Raw genomic sequence first — 23,887 nt, 5'->3', positions numbered from 1 at the left:
GATACTGGCCTGGAATATATTTAAACTGATTTTTAAGGATATTTATAATACAAACCTGAAAACCTTAATTTTTCTCCAATCTACCCTTTCTGCTTCTCTCGGTGGCACCACCTTCCCCTCAAAAACTCCTGTTTTTTCTTCCAATTTACTCTATATTCATAGGCTACTAAAGTATAGAAAGCCTGAGAAGCAAAAAGGAATCTTGCTCCAAAAGCAACCTGGATCTCTGAAGTGAGCACAGTAAGGCAGTGATGCCCAGTGCAACAGTGCTAAAGACAGTCCAAATTCACTGTTACCAATGGAAAATGAATCTGACTTCTGCTTGGAAATAGGACATGAAAATGCCACAGAAAAAGCGGGCCATTTAAACAGCTCCATCTCATGCCTGCTACAATACATATCCTGCAAGTTTTGTCAGCAGTACCCACAAATTACATGCAGGCTGAAGAGAAGCAATTAGCATGGTGGTTTGTGCCTTTGAGACATCGAATCAGAAATTAGCACTATATTTCTTGCTCAAACTACTAAAGTAAATCCTGAGTTAAACACTGCATTGAGGTGTTTCACACATGTAAATCAGATTCAGAAATATTCATACTTTAACAGAATGAAAAAAATACGAAACAAAGAAAGATGAGTATTCCATTAGTGTACATAAACAAAAAGTAGGTAAGTTGCATTTATAAAATCTTACTCAAATAGTGAAAGAATTACCCTAAAAGCTAAGGAATCTGTGACTCTTCCTGATATAAATTATTTTATTCATATGGGAAAACTTAATTTTTATATATAATATCCCATTAAGTATAGTACTATTATTTTTCAATCAGCACTTGTGCATTTAAACTATTGCTATGTGTAAGTAACACATTTCTCCTGGAGAAATCTCTCTCTCTCCATTTGCAATGACAATTGTAAAATAAAGGCTGTTTCAAACATTTGATACACATACCACTAAACAAGACCAAATATCGCTGGATAAATATTAATTAATAAATACTGCAACAGCTTGTAATTTTTAATGGTCAGAAATTATTACACAATACTTCAAGCGTATTTTCCCCCTTACCAAGAGTCAAATATTGTTCCTTCACAATTCACTATGTACACAGCATATATATACACACACACACACACACACATATATATATGTGTGTGTGTGTAAATGTATATGTGTATATATATATATACACAGCTCCATATATAGAATAGTCCTCAGGTAAGAGTCACTTGCATGACAAATTAAAGTTTTTTAAGTATTTTCTAAACACTTAGATTGGGAAGCAAGGAATGATAATAAATATATATTCCTACACTGTCTTATAATTTCTAAAGGTTGTACACCTGTGTTAAAAATTAATTGGCAACTGATTTTTAAAGCAAACCCCATGGTTTAAACAGCATGCTTTCACTTACAGTGCTGCCACAAGCAGCTGTGATAGTTAACAAAAATTTCATTTCTAGAAGGCCTCTAGTGTTTGCTACTGGCAAAAGACTATGTGAAAAACATGCAGTGAGGGAGTCTTGCTAAAACTGTAATTCCCTGAGTCACAGAGAAAAATGCTTCAGAAACTAAAGCAGCATGACAACTTCAAAATGACGGTTTCCCATGTCAGTATCTTCACCTAAATATCCAGTTCCTTCTTACCAAATGAAATTCAGGAAAACTAATTCTCTTAGATCTTGACAACGTAATAAAAATAACCAAATACATCTCCCAGTGTGACATAAAACCCTCCTCTTTAGGTGCAAGAGAAAGTAGAAAGTTTCACGTACCATTGACACATTCAAAGACATCACAGCACTTGCCAGGCGTTCCATCTCCACGCGAGACTATCTGGGGAACGGAGCCTGCCTCGCACATGGGGAAACCACATAGCCCAGTGAGACACTCGCATCTGAAACCAAAGAACAGCAGGGAAAACCCTGTAAGTCAAGGAAGCCACATACAAGGTGAAAGAAGAAGCAGAGAAAAACGGGAAGTCAGAGCACAAGTTACAGCTTTAGCATATTCATGTCTTAGAATCATCTTTTATTAACTCAACAACCAAGATATTTTATCAACTGGAAGAGTTCTTTTTAATCATCCAAACTCTGTTGGCTGTCAAGCAAACAAAAAAAGTGGTAGTGTGCAGCACCAACGTGCTCTTCTCCTCTGTGTAAAAATATTCATATTTTTACTATAATAACTGTGTCCTCCAGACTTGCAATGTAAGGCTTCTCCTCCAATTCTGTCTTGAATAGTCAAAATTGATGAAACACTAATAACAAAAATTGCATTCACTCATCAGAAGGATGTTCTCTCCTTAGGAAACCACATTATATCCAGTGTAATCTTGGGAAAAAATAAAAAGAAAGGAAGATTGGAATAATTAAATCTAAGCTGAACAAAAATAATTGGAAGTTCTCTTTTGGTGTTGGTGGTGCTGTAGCTTGCAGAGGGGGAAGCCAATTACACATGACTCCAAATAATGTGGGAAGCTAGGTAAATTAAATACTGTGGTTAGTTTTGGATCATTCTTTCTCCGTGTAAGTAGTATTTATTTGCTTATTTAAGAAAACAGCCTAAGAAATTGGGAGATATAAAATGTGGATAAACAATAGTCATGTTTGCTTCCAGATTCTTTGCTTTATGATTAACATAACAGTTTAAAAGTCAAACACTTAAGACTTTTGATAAGTTTACATTTAACAGAGTTCTTGCCCTGAACAATGGGTACATTATAGGGATAAGCAGCAATGATTCCATAATAGAAGATCCTGTAATTATGAGTTAAAAAAAGAGCGCTACTTCTTTAATAACTATCCCAAATATTTTAAGTATCCCAAGATAATCCCCACACTAAACAACCCATTTGTAAGAAGCAGTATCAGCTGTATTTGCTACATAATGCATTTGCTTATTCTTTATGCTCAAAAAACAAGAAGTTCTCCTTGGTTCTTCTCTGCCATACAGGTCTCCTAAACTGCCCAACAGCCATTTCCTCTCAGATCAGTGTCCAATGAATGAGGAAAAACTACCTCTCACAGATAGGTTTTTAGTATCTCTCCCTTTAACCTCATCAGTCTTAGATAAAATTGTTATATTTTCCAGTATAAGGTATTACTCAAAAGGAAGCTTCCAACAAATTTGCAAGTCAAGGAATCTCACAGAACCTCAAACTATTTGAGAAGGATTCTTAAAATACAGCATTACAGAAGCATGTTACTGTAAAGAGATAAGTCACAAATAATGTTAAGTAGATCAAGATAAAGTGAAGCAATTTAACTTTATGTGCACATATATGCTACAGTATAGTAACAGCTTTAAAGGAGGCATTTGAAAGTTTGATGGATTTTTTTCTTTGTTGGTTTTGTTGAGATTTTTTTGTTTGGCTGTGGTTTTTTATTTGTTTGTTTTTAATAATACTATGCTTCCCATAACAGTAAAGGATAATGGACTAAACAAGAAAGTAAGAGTACAAAAATCAAAATTTTATTTATCACACCTTTGTTTGTTACATTTTCGTCTCAATTAATTTGTAAATACAGACAGAGGGAGCCCAATTATTTTTTACCGTGTGTTGTTTGCCATCAGAGATGTAGAAGAAGGAAGAAAAAAAAACAAACATTCTGGCTTTTACTACATGTCAAAAAAATCCAAAGGATTTGTGATGGCAGTATTCCTTTAAGATGACTCTGTAATAATTTTACAGAATTACTAATATCTCTCACTTTTGCTGTCCGAATAGGAAGATGATGGTGGGGGGAGGAAGAAAATAGATGACCTTGAGTAATCAGTGAAAAAGAAAAAATAGCACTGTAAAGTTAATGGAATTTGTACCTTAACCCATGTAGCAGACTGTTTTGAAAGGTGCTTTTCCTTTCTGAGAAGAATGAAACCCAAAAATAACTACCTTCATATTACTAATGAAAAAGAAAAAGTATCTTTTAAAGTATATATGACAGGGAAAAAGTGCAGACACAATCTCAAAGTGGTATCAAAAGCCTAAATAAAAATTGAAGTTTCACTTCAATAACCCTATATTCAACATTCTGATTACTCTGGGAAAATAGGTAGATCAAATTTCCTGAAAATTCAGAGAAAATAGCACACAGTAGAAAATAGTTGTGGACCTTGATTTTCCAAGTTTCATGAAATTACCACTCTTAGTTCTACTGCCTTCACAATAAGTTTTCTCAGAAGTATCTTCTTTTTTTTTCACATTCCTTGTAGCACATAGAACTGTAATATTAAATGATCAGATTAATTACTTGTACTTTCCCTCTCTCATCTTTTTCCCAGTCAGCAGCTTAAAAAAAACAAAGAAAAAAAACCCAACCCAAAACACAAAACTAAACCACAAGAAATTATGAATCACCACTTTAAATAACTTATGATAAGACAATCTTCCATAAAAATGGATGAAAGAGATATTTATAAGATTGGTGGCAGCCAACATTCTTTTCTGCAGAAAAGACTCCCTTCTATTCAGAGTAATTAAAGTTTTGCATACTCACAGTGTAAGCAAACAAAACCTCAACACTCCAAAATTTTGTAAATTGACTTCCCATTTGGTTAAAACATAATCCATGCATAAGAGAATGTCAAAGTAGAAAATTATCTCAGATGAACTTTTAAATAGTCTACATTCTTTTCAGCCAGCTCTGCTAGGAAAACCTTTGACCATTGTCCAGGCTATTAGCATGGAAAACATTGTTTTGGAGACAGAAGTCTTTCAGAAAGAAACCCAAGGAATTCTGGTAGCCGAGATGGCTGTCACGCTGCCAAAACAACATCTGGAAATTCGGAATAAGTGATCCCATTCTCAGCAAGAGAGCAAGATGAGCTTTATAAAACTAGATTTTTCTGAAGTGCTTTTTGGAGCAGAGAGATGGATGAGAAGTTGCAGCCCAGGTCTGTGCTCTGCCACAGGCAGCTATCTGCCTGTGCTTATCTTACCCTTGGTAATGGAACATTAGGTCTGAGGGTGTTCAGCAGGTCAGTTTGAGCTAAGCCTGTTGACAGTGGCCATGGTCCCTCCCAGGCTAATTTATCTAAAATTCAGCTGTTCAGACTGCTGTTCAGTAAGGCACCATGCTGGTCTGGAGCTGCTCCCCCGTAACTGTGGCTTGCCTGAGGAAAACAGCTACAAGGAAAGCTGTCCCGAGAGAAGACTGCTCTGTAGGGCTCCTCCTCCCTGCTTGTGGCCCGCAGTGACACCACTGCAACATCAAATGGCACTGTGGCATCCAAAAGCTCTAGCATTAAAGGGAGGGCAGTACTTGAGGTACTGGGAAGCTGGCAGCCAGTGTCTGCCCCTGACACACCTTATTAGCAGAGGCTGCAAGGAAACAAGGCTCTTGGCATGTTATTACCATAACAACACTCAAGTCAAGCCAAGAACATGTCCTTTTAACAAGGAAGAACAATCCCGTACCTGAGTAAAATGTTACAAGAGGGCCCAGAAAGACATAAAGAAGAATCAAACAGTAATGCAAGAGACTTTAGGGCAACTGAAAAGGTGGTGGCATGGCTTGGAAGGAACCAAGAATCCCAAGGAAGAGGTTTGCTGCACTAAAATTTTGCAAATACAGAATCAACCCTCACTGATAAAAGGAATTATTTCCAGTTCTTCAGGCTGAAAAACCAAACCAAATAAAACAAAAAACCCCAACCCAACACCAAAAAACCACTACTGCAATTAACAACCCCCAACAGTAATCCTATGAATTTCAACAACTGAGCAAGGCTAACTTCAGTATATTACGAAGCAGAAACCAGATGATGTACATTAACCAATGCTTTACAGATTGAGGAAGGTGACTCCTTCAGTAATATAAATGGCCTGATTTTTAAAATCAGTTTTTAAGTTCTTCAGAAGATAAGTAAGTTCATTAGAAATTTAGTTTATATTTGAGGTGTGTTGGTGATGGGGTTCTTTCGGTTTGATTTTTGATGTTTGGGCGTTTTTAAATAAAGTCCCTTAGCTTTTTTGTTTGTGTCCCCAAAAGAGCAAAAAGGGAAAGGAAGAAGATAAAAATGATCGAACTGAATACTTGTAAATGACAACTTTTACTTCAAATCCAATTATCTTGGTTCATTTACTTCTGTTATTAAACAGATTTAAAGAGAGAAGGGCTTGCTTAGCCTCAGAAAAGCTGTTTTGATGGTAGGATCAAAAGAGTTCTCCAGGCACAAGGCATAATGGCTATGAAAATAAGAACAGGCACCCTGGAAAAAAAGATTTAGGATCAGTGAATGGAAGGTTGAGGCAGGGGTGTATTGACAAGAGGGATATTTATTTTGAGGATCAAAACAAAATTAAAGTCTAAAGCACTGAGACTAGAGAAAAGCATTCCTGAAACATACATCACATTCCTGTGGAGATTTTATCACAACCCTTTTCTTTTTTCCCCCCCCTTGCAGCAATCTAGTACCATTTGCATTAACATTATTAACACTTATATTAGTCAGTGTAGTAGATAAAACTTCCACAGATGTGTAAATAATATAAGCACTTAAGGATACTGTGAAATCAGGAATTTTCAGAAGAACATTATCAAAGCTTGAGAATGGCAAAGAAAAGCATAACTGTAAGACTCCAACTTGACATAAGTGATGATGATACAGCAAAATGAAATATTGACATAGCAACCTCATGAAATTATTGAAGAATTATTTCCATGTTATTCATACCTGAATCCACAAGTTAAGTGAGTTAAGCAGACAAGACAAAGCCACTGTCTCCACTGCCAGGCAAAGCCAAAGCCATTGGGACACCACCATACATGAATTTCAACTAAAATTTTCCTAAATCTTCAGTCAGACAGACTGGAGAATTTTTGCTCACAAATTCAGTACCACTATTTCATGCTTTTTTGGTTTTAAAGATAGTATTCAGAAAAGTGGTAAGGAAAAACAAAAATTTTTCATGGAAATCTTTCACTATTTTATTTCAAAGATCAAATAAACCTCTAAAGAGAGATGACAGAAAAACTGGGAAAGCTGCATATAACACTTACTATGAGACTGTTTGCAAATGCTTGAAAGTTTTACATCACTGCTATGTAAACAGACTCATGCAATTTCCTCCTACTTTAATTTTTCAGGGGGTTTACTTACTGAGAAATCAAAGTTAGTGTGCTCCCAACTAAGAATTCCTTTTTAAAATCCAGATACTGTTAGAGACACCCAACATAATAGTGAATTTTTCCATGAGTACAGTTATCTTTATACACAAGGGGCATTTAAATAGTACAAAAGGTAGCTACCTAGCTTTTAATTAAAGATACATGAAAGGGAACTTTTCTTGTGCATCTTTTGCATATTATTAGCATTAGAAAATAGCAAACAGATGCTGACTTTTCAAGTGTGCTGGTTTCTTTCAAGAACACAAACATATGTATAGACCCTTTTGAATCCATCAGTATAGGAAATAAAATACAACATAAATTAACAAAAATTCAACCCTGTATTTTTCTCACATTTTGCCATACCAGCAGGTGCTTTTTTCTGTTAATGGTCTCTATGGTTTTTATCACTGTGTACCTCAGTTACTCTTTTTTTAGGCTTATCAGGTTCACCCTTCATAACATAAAAACAATTTAAAATCTAAAAATAAGGATATAAATAGGATGTTATACAAATGTCAGTTTTCAAGAAAATTAATTATGATTAATAATTAATATTATGAAATGCTATTTCTTTACGTATTCAACCACTGTTTAATGAGAAATTAAAAATATCTGAGCCTCTCACAAATAAAACACAATTCCTGAGGACCTCCGGTCAAAAAATCAGTTATAGATAGTAGTTTTATAGGCAATCAATAAACTTCCATATTCCTGTAACTCCAAACTTTCTTACTCCTGAATGACATATCTCCCTACAACTAAGCCATCAGAGATGGCTTTGCCATAAACAAACAAAAAAATCCCTGAAAACCAACAAAAAAAAGAGCAAAAACCCCCACAAACCTCCCCAAAATTCATTATTGTTTAATTTGACTGTTTAATTTCATAACCACTTTCTCCTCTTTGCAAGGAAAAACCCCCAAACCCTAATAATTATTTCATGTTTAGTTTTTCCATGCCATTCATGTTATTAAACATCTTTCTCCAATCCCTGAAGGCAATTCTGTACAAGTTTAGGAAAGTCAAAAAAAAAAAAGCCAGATTGGGCTGGAAAGGAACCTTTAAAGGTCATCTAGTCCACTCCCACCACAGTGATCAGGGACATTTTCAACTACATCACGTTGCTCAGAGTTCCATTCAACCTGACCTTGAATAAAAATGAAGACCAAAATTTGCTCCAGAATCTAAGTGGCTTTGAGACCAAGCAACTCCACTCAATTAATGAGACCCTTTCTGTGTAGCAGGAACCATGCATGCAAGAACTGAAACACTTTTGTAGACTGAAATTCACCAGTGACATTTCAAAGAACAGCAGTGAGAAACTACTTTTCATTTTAAAATGGTCCATGACCTTCAGTTCCACTTTTTAATTATTCAATAATTTGAGAAGGAAGAAAGAATCAGTTTGTGTGCTGAATTCTGACATGAAGTTTCCTGCAATTTTCTAGAAGAAACACAACTTCACACTCTTCATATAACCTGTGTAGTGTTGGTATTATTATCTGCCCCAAGTACCATTGGAAACTGCTAGGGAATTCTCTTATCTACTTCCCTTTAAGAATGCAAGCATCTAAATTATAATTCTATTGCTTTATTATATACACGGGTCTCCCTAAACATCTGTGCACTTCTGAGTCTGAAGACAACAGTCAGACATTACTGATCTCTGTGATACAAACAGAAATTTGCCTGTTCAAGTCAGAAATTATTCTCAACTAAATCACTTATTCAATTTCCAAACAAGCTAATAACTGATTAAGTAGAATAAATGAAACAAAACACAGTGGGAAGTCTCAGGAGAAAGAGGAAAAACAATACTCACTGTGATCAAGGTACACACTAATTTTGTTAGATTGACAAATGAAAATAAAAAATTGAAACAGAAATATGTATCTACCAGCTTATTATAAACTGAGACTTCAAACACCAGCTTGCTTATAAAGAATGGAAGCAAACCCAAATTCTGTAGACACTACAACCTCATTCTAATTTCAAGCATAAAACACCACCTAAAAGTAGATACAATTAGGAGTCACTTCAATTTATCTGGCTTAAAATTTCTTTCCAAGTTTCACAGAGAAGGTAAATACAGAGTAAATACACCATTAACTCAGCACATGATCAGACTAGATTACTACAGACACTTTTCCATAAAAAGTAAACTGCTTGCATAGCTATCGTTGATACTTCCTCCCCTAGTGCAAATGGAGATTTTTGTTTTGTTCCTGGGAAATGTGCTTCTTCCTTTCAGTGGAATTGTCCTTCAGCTTTTCCAATGCAGTATTTCCTAGAAGTTGGTGGAAGCCCGTGGATGTATATTTTTAACAGATCATACAGGCACAAAATGCAGATCCTATACAAGGGACCTCTGTATTTACAATGTCTTAACCCTTCTTCTGCCGAAGATTTACATACTATTTCTTCTGCAAACGTTCTCATGTGTCCTCTCCTTGTCTGAGGTCTCTGACGCTCAGGAGTCAGCCATCAGGCTCCAGAAATATCTCATGTTATCAGTTCAAGTTCTTGAGCTTCTGTTCAAATTTTACTGAGGTGGCTTTAAAGAAACCAACCAACCAACATATCATCTTTTCCTCATTTGTGTACTTCAGGAAAATATGGTTGCTGGCCAAAACAACCCACATGGTAAGGCTCAACGCCAAGGCAGCAATAACTACCATCACACTGAGAACACATGGGAATTCCTGAGGCAGCTGTAGTAGGGAAGCAGGGGAATGCCTGAACTTTGAGGTCAGCAATTCATTACCTCTCCTGGAAGACATCAGGAGAAGACAGACATGAAACATGGGTCACCTAGAAAGGTTACACACCATGCCATTATCCTCTTTTGTGGATACTCTGTACAGTGCAGTCTGAAAGCAGGCCTGAATATCTGAGCAGTTCTGGGAAAAATACTCACCATTTCTAACTTCTGAGGATTTTAAAGACTAAAATGAAAATGCCTAAACACCTATTTCCAGATATTACAAAACCTCCAAAAAATTGCTGTGTTCTATTCATCAACCCTTAAACAAAAGCCTACTACAAGCCTGAATAGAACAAGGGATGGGTTCAGCTGCCATCAATGTAGAGCTTTCCTTTAATATAAACCTACCTTTTTGATAAGGAACAGCGTCTCCAATTCAACACCAAGTGTTAAACCACCATGGTACTGATGCACTTGAGATGGCAAAATGGTCTGCTAGAGTTAAAGTGTGGGAGAAACAACCTGAGCAAGTTGGCCAGGATTAGAAATCAGTCTCTAATAAGCTGATGATGGAACCAAAGACATAAAAGAGCATCTGCAGAGTCCTTAACACAGACCTTTGATCCAGCTACCTAATCCCTGCAGAGAAGTCTCAGGAAGATAAAGTTATTGGATCCATGATTGGTCGTACCAGTTCAGCTGAACCTTCCTTTAAGAAAAACTGGGATCCACAACCACAGTCTCTTGGACACCAATTCTTGAGGATGAGATGTGTGGAGGAGAAGGATCTAAAATTCTAGAACTAATACAAGGGAGACCTCTGCATCAGGAAAAGCTGCTTAAGGGAGGTGATGGTACAGTGGAAAATGAGGAAAAAGTTACACTTGCTGGAAAATCATGACTAGCCTCTAAAGCAGGTTGAAGGAATTCAAGTGGTGGATGCTGTACAGAACATCAAAACATTATCATAAAATGAAGTTCTTCCAAAGACAGGAAGATCTAAGGAAATCTAGAAAAATGAGAGAATCACAAGGAATGACATAGAGAAGATCTGAAACAGTAAAAAAATCTAAGAAGAATGAACAGAACAGATGCACAATACCCTTCCTGCTAAACAGGACAGTGCAAAGTTAATCAGGGACTCATAGGCCACCTCTACAGATGCTGTCAGAATAGAAACTTATCCAACTAGCTGTGTAGGGGTCCTCTCAAATACAATCAAATATATTTGATAATAGCTTAAAAGGGAATTTACAACAGTAGACTTCCCAGTTTTGATTCTGGTGGCTGCCACAGAATGAGAAGGAAAGAACAGTGCTGATTTTTGTGTTGCTGGCACTAGATTGCCTAGACACTGGTGTAACAAGAAATACACAACACTGGTAGGTCTAATGCTGTGACAGGTTGTGGATTCAATGTATGATACAACAACAAGGTGTCCAAGTGCCATAAAAGCAGATAAAGTTTAAAACAATTGCTTACTGGGAAAAGTCATCTGGGAAGATAAAAGATCATGGAATCACAGAAAAGCTGCCATGTGTAGGGACATCTTCCACTAGACCAGGGTGATCAAAGCCCCATCCAAGCTGGCCTTGAAACTTCCAGGGATGGGGCATCTACTTGCTTTTAGGGAAACTTGTTCCAGTGTTTTACCACCCTGATGGTGAAAAGTTTCTTCCTAATATCTAATTTGAATCTACCCTCTTTCAGTTTAAAATCACCATCCCTTACCCTACCACTACACTAATTCTACATAGGTAAGTGGCATCTATATTGTGCCTAAGACAACACAAGTTTTTATTAGAAACAAAAGATTAAAAGTAATAAAATAGGCAATTTCTTCCTTTGGAATGAAAACCAATTCAGCAATGGTATATATACAAGTTTTAGAGCTAGATTGCTAATCTAGATTGCTACTTAGCCTTAATGCCTTTAGAACTGCTAAATATTGCACACTGATGTTACAAATATTTTAATACAAGACAGATTAAAAAAAGAACATTCTCTTAAGAAGAATCTTGAAGTGAAGTGCATTTTTGTAGATTTACTCTTCTTCCTACTATGTCATAAATTGCAAGGTAATATGATAGAAGATTCTAGTCTAGTTCTCTCCCAAGTTATATTCCATTTCTATCCAGATGTAACTTAAATTAAACCTTATCTAAAAAACTATTTCCTACTATATCAAGGTGTTACTCATTTTCATGAGCTGTATAGAAATTAAAGTACTAAAAAATTTGGGGTGGGGGGAAAATCTGGGCTGTTTTCTAAGTAAATCTTTAATGCACATATTAATTGCCCCCCTGACCCTCCACTGGGGCTGGGTAGATGACAAAAATGTAAAACAAAATTCTATCATTCAGAGACTTAACACTTGGATTTGCTGACCAAGAACACTTCACTTCTTGACCATACTGCAGACCAAACAGTGCCATTGCCATTCACAGCAGCCCCAGATTGAGACATTTTAGCCACACACAAGGAAAAAAACGACAGGGCAAAGACAAACAAGGAAAAAGGAATTCTATGACTAATTCATTTAAGGTTTTTTTTTCAGAGGTTTCATCCTAAACAATACAAATACAATCCTACTCCTTCATGGTACTTGAGCCAACTGAGAGGTTTGCATTTGTAATGCCAATCAGCTATCTGTAACTAAGTGATAGTGAAATGGTCCAATTCAAAGCATCTTCATTTTCTCATCCATCAAGCCCAAGACTTTTGGGCTCCAGTCTTGCAAGACTGTATGTGTAAAAAGCTTTTAATCACTTTTTTGGCACATTAAATTTATCCGCTCCTGTTATGCTCAACTTAAACTGCTTTTTCTTCTCCTCATCCCACCACATCGTTCTTGAAACTGCTTTTTTTAAAGCCAGAACTCAGGTAGAAAATAAAGTACTGGATATTTTGATAGATAAACATATATCAATTATTTATGAGCTTTTCAAAATCTAGAACATATTCAGAATTATGGTGTGAGCTTTTTTAAAAAGTATGTGAAAAAAAATTATTACTGGGATTTAGGGAACATATTCCTGGATGCTTCTCTCCTCTCAGAAGAATACTACTACATCTGATATTATCAGCATGATATTCAAGCCAGCATGCATATGCTGCAAGAGGTCCTCTCAGGAGCTGAAGGACAACGATGCTGACTCGCTGAGACTGAGTCACTCCCAAAGTCTGAGGGAGATGTGGGAAATTTCCTTCAATGTTAAATAGTTTGGGGAAAGGGATACATTTCCATTTTATAAACTAAACCCTGTGAGACAATATTAATTAAAAAGTCCTAGTTGTTTTTCATTTGTTTGTTTTGTTTAAAGCTAGAATCCAATTAAAAAAAAATTTAAAAAATAGGACAAGTGATGATGGAAGACAGAAATTGAAACGGAAGGCACTCTGATGGTCAAGTTTTTAAGTCAAGTTTAGTATTGTCAGAAGACAAAATCAGATTCTAGCAATGTTGGTTGCTTCTAGCTATAATTACATCCTTTAATCCTTAATTCAATCCTCTATCAATTTTCTTACCATTTTTCTCAGAACTGATAACAAGACAATAAGATGTAATTACTTAGGTTTTGTACATTTTAATATTGGCACAGTGCTAACATCTCACTGTTCCCTATGGAGTTTTCTTGGTTATCTGGTTTTATTAAAAGACTGACCAAGAATATCTGGGGGTGGGGGGGAGGAGTGTGTGTGTGTGAAATATCTATGAGAACAGAGCACTGAATGAATCTTGAAATTATCAAATTTGTAACAGATGACAGCACAGAAGCAGGGGTACAAAACAGTAGCAAGAAGCAGAGACTTAATAAAGACTAAATTTCCAACTTATTCTGACAACAGTCACAAAGAAAAAAGATAACCCAAAAATATTTGGTGGAAAGCTATCCAAACAGGTCATATACTATGTTGTAAAAATTTTATGAAACATGTACAAAACTGTGAGCAATAAAAAATATAAGCTGTTTATAATCACTGTCCTGTTCCATTTTTCACAGATAAAAAAAAAGAAACAGGTTTTTATAAAGATTTTTACACTTAAAAATAAATTTCCAAAGGAATCAGAAAATTTGAAGACACTTCATTTACAACAGGAAAAACTGGAAACATCCAAAGAGAACAGATTCTGTAAACTTGATATTGATCACATTCAACTTTCTAATAGAAGACCACAAAATTATACTAAAAAAACTACCATAATGTTTTCTGTAAGAGCTCTAATACAATTTTGTATTAGATTACAATTTTGTACAACCTCCTTGGAGAAATGAGCATCTTTAACCAAGACCAGAGGCAGACTGTTCTAAGCTTTCCTAACATAATAGCTGTTTTCCTGTTTTCCAAACATTTAGTTTTCCTAACATAATTGCTGGAAATTTAAGATAAGTGTCTCATAACAGCCTGATGAAAGCTGAAGCAACTGGTATTTTGATGTCGATGCCAAATCAGTATGTTCTGTTCTGTTTGAACCAATGCATTAGAAATCAGTGTGACACTAAATGTAACCTCTGAGTGCAAGAACAAGAATTTATGATATCAGATGTTTACTATTTCCACTTTTCCCCTGGCATTGTTCAAGGAGTTTTCATTGTTATGAATACACATTCAAGAGTTTGCTCACAAAAGAAATGCCAATTTATCATCTGATTTCAGGTTCTCCATTTTCCTAGCATATTATGTACAAGAAACAGCACAAGAAGGTCAAGAACAAGATGTGAGGCAGAAGTCAATCTGCTCCTACTGTATGTGAAATTATGAACCACTTGTTAAGCAGCTCAGTGACACATCATCTGTCCTTAACCATGGCAATCTCCTTTAATTGCTTTCTGGTTCTGCTTGTATTACCTTTTTATTCCAGTGGAAGTAAATGAAACAGGTAATCATAATTTTTCCAAAGAGTTAATAGTCTTAAAAACATAATTTCATGAAGTCTAAAGTCTAAAATGACCTTATAGACAAATGCCTTCACTTTTAATAAATTATTCTCAAATGCACACTAAAAAAATACAGTGCCACTTCTTTTGAACTTCATTCTAACAATGAAAAAATGTGGGGTATGCAGTTAGGTGATTCTAAACTGAATCTCAGAAAAGGCAATGTTGATATTTCATAATTCTTAATATTTTTAAAGAAATTCTTAAATTAAGGAAAATCATCCCGTTTTCCTACCACAGATTCATTCATCCATAGATCTGCACTGTTTTTCTATAATTTTGACATGCAAATCTAAGAGACCCTTCAAATAAAAAGGGTGTCCCCTCAAATCTGAGGAAACATTGAACCTGAAGTCAAATGGTTCAATTTTCATGTTTCAAGTAACTGCACTTTTTTTCCCTTTCTGTTTTCTCTTTTCATACATGCACTTCTCTTTCCTCTAATCTTTTTTAAAGCTTTCTTTTCTATCATCCCCATGTCTGCATTCCTTTATTCCCCCCTAAAATAAAATCTTTACTTACAGCAGATGAATGATGACTATGACACTGTCTTCCTTAAGAAGCACAGTAGTATATGAAAATCAAAATAACTAAATATATTTTCAGCAGGCACATGATCACACTGCTGCCAGATTCCATTTTTCTTCTACCTTCTCAACTACTTCATTAAAAAGTGTATAGTTTCTTTGGCTGATTCAAGGCAATCCAAATAGCAACCCACATAATTACAATATACATCAACGTAGACCGAGCCATGAAATTAAAAAATAATGGAGGAGTACAAGACCCCTACAATTGTCTCTACCTGCCTGCAGACATACTGGGTTATGCTAATTGCGGAGGCATTTTGCAGTTTTATACATCAAGGAGGGCAGAGGTATTAACACAAACCCCGCTTCAATCGTAAGATCAGATCCTAAGGCTCCAGGAGCTAAGTACTCATCTACCCTAGCTCTGATCTCTTGTTAAACTCTGCTCCCAGGAATGCACAACAACTGATTTCAAAGAGGTTTCAGGAATTCACCATTATCTAGTAATTCACAGGCTGTAAGCCTGCCTGTACAACTGGGACCTTTGTGCACAGGAGAAAAGAATACTTGTTTCATCTCTGACTTGCCACACACACAGGCAAGGACACTTCAGACATCAGTTAGTGCTCAGAAAACTGACTTTATTTTTAAACATTCTCAACAAAACAAAAAGATTCTTTCAAGAATATGCTTGCTCTAGGTATTTTATTTAAGGTCAGTTCCCACATGTGTACTAGAAATAGAAGGTATTTCTAACTGGTAATTTTTCTGAAGTAAATGAAGATTTATTTCCTCTCTATTTCCTGATAGAAGTAACACTGAAATTATCACTGACGAAGAATAAAGTGGATATTTTTCATTCCCTTCACCCAAGCACTAGAAAAATCAAACCACAAGTTGTATTAGACTGCGTAAAAATAGAACATAATTTTACTTTTGTGAAACAAAAATAATTTGGCTTATGTATCATTTTTTAATCCAACAAGTTAAAACAAATTTGGAAGCAAAAATGTACCATAAATCTTTCTATTGTATCAATGTTACTAAGTGTTAATTTAAACCCTGAATTTATGAAATATTAATCTGTGACTGCTTCTTTGACTTTATAATCTGTCTTTCTGAATACAGGCCTTAGCAGCATTTTATTCGAGTTCTCTTCAACATGCTGAACTGTATTTGAAACAATGGCAGTATGATGACTGCATAAAATCTGCAGACTGCTGCACAATCCCAGCTAGCCAGGTCAGCTCTGAACTAATACATCATTGCAGTTCCTAGGAAGTTTACAGAAAACATGTCAAAACATAAAGGGAGGATACTGAGAATCCACATCATGTTCTGGTATAGAAAATTCAGGAAAAAAGAAAATAAAGAAAACAACTCTCAATTAAATAACCTTGGTAGCATTCACTGAGTAAGGATAATAAGAATCAGGCTACTGTCAGTATTCTACAATTACAAATAAAACTTGTCAAGTTTAGAAATGTATTTTCAAATTTTACGAGGCAGGATTAGTGCACTAAATCATAATTTCCATCTCTTTTTCTGCCCTAATTTTATCAAATGTCTTTGATTCTCCATGCAATAAGTGACTTTCATACATCATGGAAAAAACAGTTTTAAAGAAGATGCCACACTAAATGTGCACCCAAAGAAAGATAACCTTGATTATATAATCTTTTGCTATCTTCCACTTTCTCATTTCTTTGAAAGTTTTTTACTACTTTACACAAGAGGCTGACAATATTTTCTGGCTGCAAAGACCTTCCACTGCGTAAGCTGGCTAGCTACATCTACAAGAAAAATTTACTTTTTGGTGTAATATCTTTCCAATTATGTTATTTTTTGCTTGAATATATATTAATTTGGCAGATTCATGAATCGGGTTTTTGGAAATTTGCTGTAAAAACACAAACTCAAATAGTGGTGCATAATGGTGGAACAAAGCCAACTCTAAAACTGTCTTACTTTTTTTAAGCGCAGGAAGTTATAACTACTTCAACAACAGAAGTAAAATGCAAGCAAGTACTTGAAATTTCTGTTCCTCTACAGTTCCAGAGTTCCATCTTTACACTTCCACTTTACATGTACCACTGTAAATGGTTTTCCATGTACAAAAAATTAGGGTTTTTTTCTCCTTTAACTAGATGAGATTTTTTTTTCCCTAGTATGTCTTCTATCATCTCCATCACTTAACTCCTTACCATCAAACACCTTCAAAAGTCAACTCTTGCAAAATTAATTGAATTAACTGAAAGTCAATCTGGAGACATGAACTCCTCAAATAATTTTGACAGAAACCAACTTCATGCATCTGTACCGTGAAGACTTTTTTTCTGCTTTAAAAGTACAAGATTCTCTATTTCCACCAGACTGATACAACCTACGTCACGTAGCTTGTATTCAGCATCATTTATTGTCACAGAAGTGCGCATTGATATCCTGTATTTCCAGTGCTTGGATTGTCGAGAACAAGTTAAAAACACTGAGCCATCGAGACACCAACCTTGTGGGCAGGGTGCAGCAGCCATCGGCCGTCAGCCTGACTTGGGTTTCATAGCTATCCAGGGGGCAAACAACTTGCTGAACAGGAGGACACTCGACTGTGCTGCAATCCACACTGAACACTATGGAGGAAGGGAAGAAGAACATTTCTTTTACTCATGCTTTAGAAGCTTTCTGCAAATTACTTCCTCATAAGCAACCACTTATGCATCAGCCTTTTAAGTCACAAAAATTATCCAGTGAACGCGTGCTTGCTAGGTAACATTACAAAAAGCCTCCCTTTCTCTTTAAGATTCACTTTTTAAAATTATTAGGAAGCGACTGAAGTGATATTAGATATTAAAACAATTTACAGAAGTTAGACAGGCAACCTTACACAATCATTACAACTGTGAATTTTATTTAATAGAGGAACCCTACTTATGAAGAATATATATTTCCCACAGCTTTTAAAACAGTAAACATTCATTGTTTAATTTTTAACTAATTAATGTCTGTTTAAACAGCAAAATACTTGGGTTACAGAAAAAAAAAGAGATACACTGTAGATATATGTGTATAGCATGTGATATACACGATATAGATATACATGATGCATGTATAAAGGACATTTTTAAAGACTATTTTATTAGGTTGTCTGGTTTATCTATATATAGCAAATTGAAATGCAAAGTAACAAATCTTTCTGCATTCGTGAAATGAAGAATTCCACATAACAAGAAAGACAGATGGACAGTTTTTAGAATGTCTAGAACGTAAATGGAAAAAAAAAACCAAAAACCAAAACCAAACCACACTAAATATATAAATAATGTTCTAAGTCATACTCAGAAAAGCTGAAACACATCTTTCTCGTATTTGATACTGTCATGGAGTTACTTTACCTTTAAGAAAAGTTGAAGTTTCTGGGAACTGCCCGGAGTCTTTTCTCCTGACCAATTATCGGTCATTGCTGAGAACTGACAGCAGTTTAGGCCATTGAAAAGTGGGATCAACTTGTGAACCCTACCTTAAAGTGTAAAACCAGAGCTCTCTTGGTTCTCTTTGTTTCCTGGCTGTGAAGAGTGGCGGAGCTCCGGCCTCCCGTTCCCTGCCCAGGCCATGCGGCCGGGCGGGGACAGGGCTGGGCCTGCCGCGTCTCCCGGCTGGGAGATGTGGGTCCTGCGGGGGGTTTTCCCCGGGCTCAGGCCTGGCCGAGCCGATCTCTGGCTCGGCTGCAGGGTTTTTGCTGTAACTAAATTCACTAGAAACTGCTGAGTGAAGAAGGAGAGGGGCTCTGGGCCTGCAGCAAGCAGAGACGGTGACCACACTCTCCAGAGCAGCCATGAGGAACTCTCCATCGCAGACGACTCCAGTTCCTGCACCGGCCGAGGCCACAGAACTACCTACAACAGCCTGGGCAAGATTTTAACTCTTTCATTACCCAGATGAGACTTGCAGATTAATCTTTTATCCAGAGAGAAAAAAAAGAGAGTGATCAACATGAAAAGAGACTTTATAAACTACCAGTGACAGGAAAGAAAAGAAGCTTCAGAAAAGGTAGAGAATTAAGAAGATGCTTTAATTTAGCTGAAATATCTTTCTGTTAAAACAATGGAGATGGACAATGAAGTCCTGAAAAGAACTCCTTTAATTCATGTTAAGTATCTAGGGAGGAATAAAGTGTTCAAAGTGTAAACTTGAGTAATTATGGTATAGTGAAGTGCTGGGAGATTTGAAGCCTTGAGAGGCAATGAGAAAACTGTTGTCTAGTGAAGCTCACAGAAACAGATGAAGAAGACTTTTTTGCCTTTGAATATCATCCTTAAAAATGCTATCCCTAGACTCATGGCCCATACACACCTCAGAGTGATGTAAAAATGGGAGGGGTGGGCTCTGATAATAGCAGCTCTGGGCAGCTGATATCAGGGCAATGGAAAACTATAGCAAAAATAGTTTTCTTGTGAGAAACTCCATAAATTAACAGGAAGAAACTTCTGTTTCTCTACAAAGACTGGTGAAAAGACTGTAGCAAGAATTGGGACTGTTTTAACCACCAAAGTTCCAAAGTTTTTGTCTCTGTTGTTGTGTGAACCAAGGAATAGTGGGTAGATAGGGGATGAAAAGGTTTTTCTGGAAGTTTATTCTGGTGTTCTTATTATTGTAGTTTGTCAGTAAACTTTGTTTATTCCTTTTAAGTTTTATGCCTGTTTTGCTTTTGTTCTAATCCATATCTCACAGCAAGAAATAAGTAATTTTCTTAGTTATTGGTTTTAAACCACGACAGGTACTAAATCTTCCACACAGCAAACACTACCAGCTCAGGTAATATGTGTCTGTTATGGCTTTTCAAAATTATACCAAAAAAGTACAGAACAAAACACAGCTCCCCCTTAAGAAATGAGCAACTTTCTGACAGAGCAAGCAGGATGAACAGAATGTTACCAGACTGCAAATGATGCAGTACAATATCCCTGATTACTGATTAAACCTCACTGCAACACTGACACTACCACAGCGGCTTACTGAACTACTAAAGCAGCTTGACAATGCTACCCACATTTCTTGCAAGAGCTCATAACCTTCAAAGGGCCATTTTTTCTCCTCTGTTCCTACATTTTCCGTGCTTGATCCTCAGTGGTGCATAGCAATAACTGACTCTGCCACCATGAGACATCAGTCTAAGAATTACATGTGCTCTGCACATCTCCATTGCAGTTGTTACTGTGAGATAGAGCATGGCTCACTAATACTGAAAACCAGCCCAGTCTGTCTTTTTAATCAAGTAAAAAGTAAAAAACATTACAAACAAACCTCAAGTTAAGACTCCTCAAATGGAATTTTTTCTCTTTATTATTATATTATTATATTAATCATGAAACAGCTGAACTAGGACATGACCTCTCAGAGGTTCCCAAGCCAGGCCAGGTAGATCTGGCTGCCCAGGATTATGCCCAAGTGGCTTTTCCATATCTCCATGGATGGAGACTCCACCACCTTTCTGGGAAAACTGTGTCAGTGTCCAATCACCCTCATTGTGAAAAAGTTCCTCCTGATATTCAGATGGAACCTCCTGTGCTTCTATTTGTGTCTCTTTCCTCCCTGTCCTATGACTGGGCAACACTGAAAAGAACCTGGCTCTGCTTTTATACCGTCTTCAGGTATTCATACAATTCATGAGATCTTCCCTGAGCCTTCTCTTCTCCAGGTGGAACAGTCCCATATCTCTCATAGTTTCCTCACCAAGCAAGAGATAAAGGCAGATAAGAAATGGAAAATATTTGGAAAAGGAAAAAAGTTCCTACTTTCTTTCAGATTTAAACAGGTTTCTCAAACTGGAAAAAGTATTGACAGAAACTTATAGATAAACTGGAAATATTCTGAGGTTACAGAACAGCTTCTAATTGTAATTCTTCATTTCTTTAAAAGGTATCTCCCAGATTAGCTGCACTACTGTCCTGAAAAATAAGGCTGCAAACATTTGCCACCGACCATTTAGTTTTCTTTACACATCCTACTGTGACTCCAATAATTGACATGTGTATATTTTATGAACAGTTTTTTATAAGCTGTTATTATATCTTATTCTAAACTAATATTTTTTTTGTCCATCATAGAAACTTTAAGCTTTAAATACTGTTTGACAAATCTGTGTCTTCAGGAGCTCATAAATATGTTCCAATTTCCTATCAGTGAAGATTCACCCAATCAACCTTTGCTTACGAGTGTTCAAGACTTTTCTCATTCACTGAATTTGTATATAGAAGCATCTGAGAGTTACCACTTTTCTACAAGAATGTAGCAGAAACCCTGCCACAGTGACAGACCCTGACATATCTGCAGTAATGTGCTACCTCCTTTGTAGACTACAAAACCAAAGGTTTTGAAACTGCTAATGAAAACAGGTGAATAAAGCTTTCTAGAATAGTAAGTTAACAAAGTATATTAAGTGTGTTAAGTTTCACCCTGCCACATTTATACTAATAATAGCTGGCGTTTCAATACAGTGTACAGTTTAGGGCAAGAACTAAATAAAGATCTACACATCTAATGGTGAAGAAGCAAGACAGTATTTGCATTTCTGATGAAACAGTGGCTCAGCAAAGGCTAAGGCTTCAAAAGCTGCAAATTCCTGAAGGTTCAGTACAAGTATAGACAGTCTGCTTTTACAGCATGCAAGCATCACATGATGTCCCTCTGCCTTCAGTTCAGATGCATTTCAACTGGCTCTTCATGAGCAACGCAACACAACACAGCTACACACGATAACGGTAGTCACATCGTCTGCCACGGGAGAGAGGTAGACAGGAAGTATCTCTCCTTGACAAGGTATTATCCTTTTTACATTCCATGACACCTCAGAACATATTACATACAACCACAGCATTCCTGGGCCTTCAATGCAGCTGTATCACTGCCTGAACCACTTTCTTAACTGCCTTATCCCAGGTATTGCCCAACATGGATCTCCGCATTTCCTGATTTTTTTTCCCCTCTCTCACCTTCAATGTCAACTTAAAATCCATTTCCCCAGTTCCATTAGAAATGTATCTGTAATTCTTCCTCACTCTTCTTGTCCAATCCTTTCCCACTCCTGTCTCAAGTTCTGTCAACATAAACTTTTAACAAATCGTTCAATAAAACAGTGTAAGTTCTATTCTGTAAGTAACAGAGGATAAAAGAAAAAACATTATGGAATTCTATTTCTCTGAGCTGTGTATAAAAACTTGATTTTGCTGACCCTTGTCCTTTAGTGCAAGGCTGTCTAAGCTCCCGACCTGATTTTCAATGCTGAAGCTGTATCAGGGTGGAGCACAAGCTACTTCCCTGTGCGTCATTACACACTACTTACTAGATTATGTTGCTGATCTCGGACTTTCCATCAAGCCCTGACTGCACAGAATTCCCCAAAGAAGTAAGGCAAACAATAACATTTTCTTTACAATTATGTTTAAACCAATATATGGTACAGGAAAAAAAGAGTCATTTTCAGGCCATGCTGGAAATGAGTGAATGAAAGCTCTGCCAGAAAGACTTCTGAAAAAATGACAGGAGTGGTCTTTTCAACACAGGCTATATGTCTATCGTGACAGACACTTCCCAATGCTTTCCAAAAATGTCAGAAACTATAAGATGACACTCTCCATTGCACCACATACAACAACAAAACTTATCAAAAAAGGTATAACAAACATCTCTTGGACAACTGCCAAAGTAAACTATTTAGCTTGTTTTATTCAGAAGTGACAGCTAGACTGCCTATCAACACTTCAGCAAAACATATTTTAATTTAGATTTTAACTCAATCTTTAAATAAAAAAAAAAACATGATTTAAAAAATGTCCTTGTTCATAGTGGTTTAGCACATACACTCCCACAAATTTTGTTTTGGGTTATTTTTATTTGTGCAGTTAACACAATATGCAGTTTCATTTGAGACTGCTCATTCAAATTGTCTTGAAGAAAAGAAAAAAAATTAAAATACATTTTGAGAAATGTAATTCCCATCTTAAAGTTAAATTCAATGCACATAGACTAAATTCCCCACTAGTGAATGGACAGTTACATCTTGTAGGAATAAAAGAAGTTGCTTATGAAACCAAACCAGGGTTATTTCATCTCTGAGCTTTTCAACCATGGTAAAACAATGAGCACGACACACTTGTTCTCAGTATGTGCCACAACTGTGATGAGATACTTGGTGGAGCAGCAGGTAAGAACATTTAAAGTAAATTATTCTGGAGGCCAATAGACATCTAAGCTGCTAAGTTTCTTCAGTATTCATTTTAACTATGCCTTCAATTGTACTCCTAAAGTAAAAGGGGCAGAATAGGAAGTGGATCTCAAAATGAAATATTTTTATTCTAGCATTTAGTGTTGAGGAAACACTTTCTATTTTCCTTTCACTAACTCCATTGCCAATCACAGCACTTGAACATATGCAGTTCTCAGCAGAAGGCTCCCAACTCAAATGCCAGAGTAAACTAGAGAGCGATGATATCTTTTTTAAGGAACAGAAATAAACACAATTTATGTTTTAATTGCACAAGCACTTTATCTTGGCATAAAGCAGCACTGCTGTCATAGGAAGTAGTCCTCCCAGCTTTATTTCC

General features: G+C 36.3%; 1 protein-coding gene across 5 annotated transcripts in view; it reads right to left on the bottom strand.

The window, feature by feature from the left end:
- CRIM1 (cysteine rich transmembrane BMP regulator 1) overlaps nucleotides 1-23,887 on the bottom strand; it is a 174,767-nt gene that overhangs the window by 65,981 nt on the left and 84,899 nt on the right. For all 5 annotated transcript variants that reach the window (XM_015621639.2, XM_033512620.1, XM_015621642.3 and 2 more), the window contains 2 exons: nucleotides 17,797-17,917; nucleotides 1,777-1,898 (listed from right to left, as the gene is read on the bottom strand). In XM_015621639.2, coding sequence (XP_015477125.1) covers nucleotides 1,777-1,898; nucleotides 17,797-17,917 — 243 coding nt within the window. The remainder of the gene's footprint in view (nucleotides 1-1,776; nucleotides 1,899-17,796; nucleotides 17,918-23,887) is intronic.

This window comes from Parus major, chromosome 3, assembly GCF_001522545.3.
Source record: "Parus major isolate Abel chromosome 3, Parus_major1.1, whole genome shotgun sequence".
NCBI lineage: Eukaryota > Metazoa > Chordata > Aves > Passeriformes > Paridae > Parus > Parus major.
This window is presented reverse-complemented; position numbering and strand designations above follow the sequence as displayed.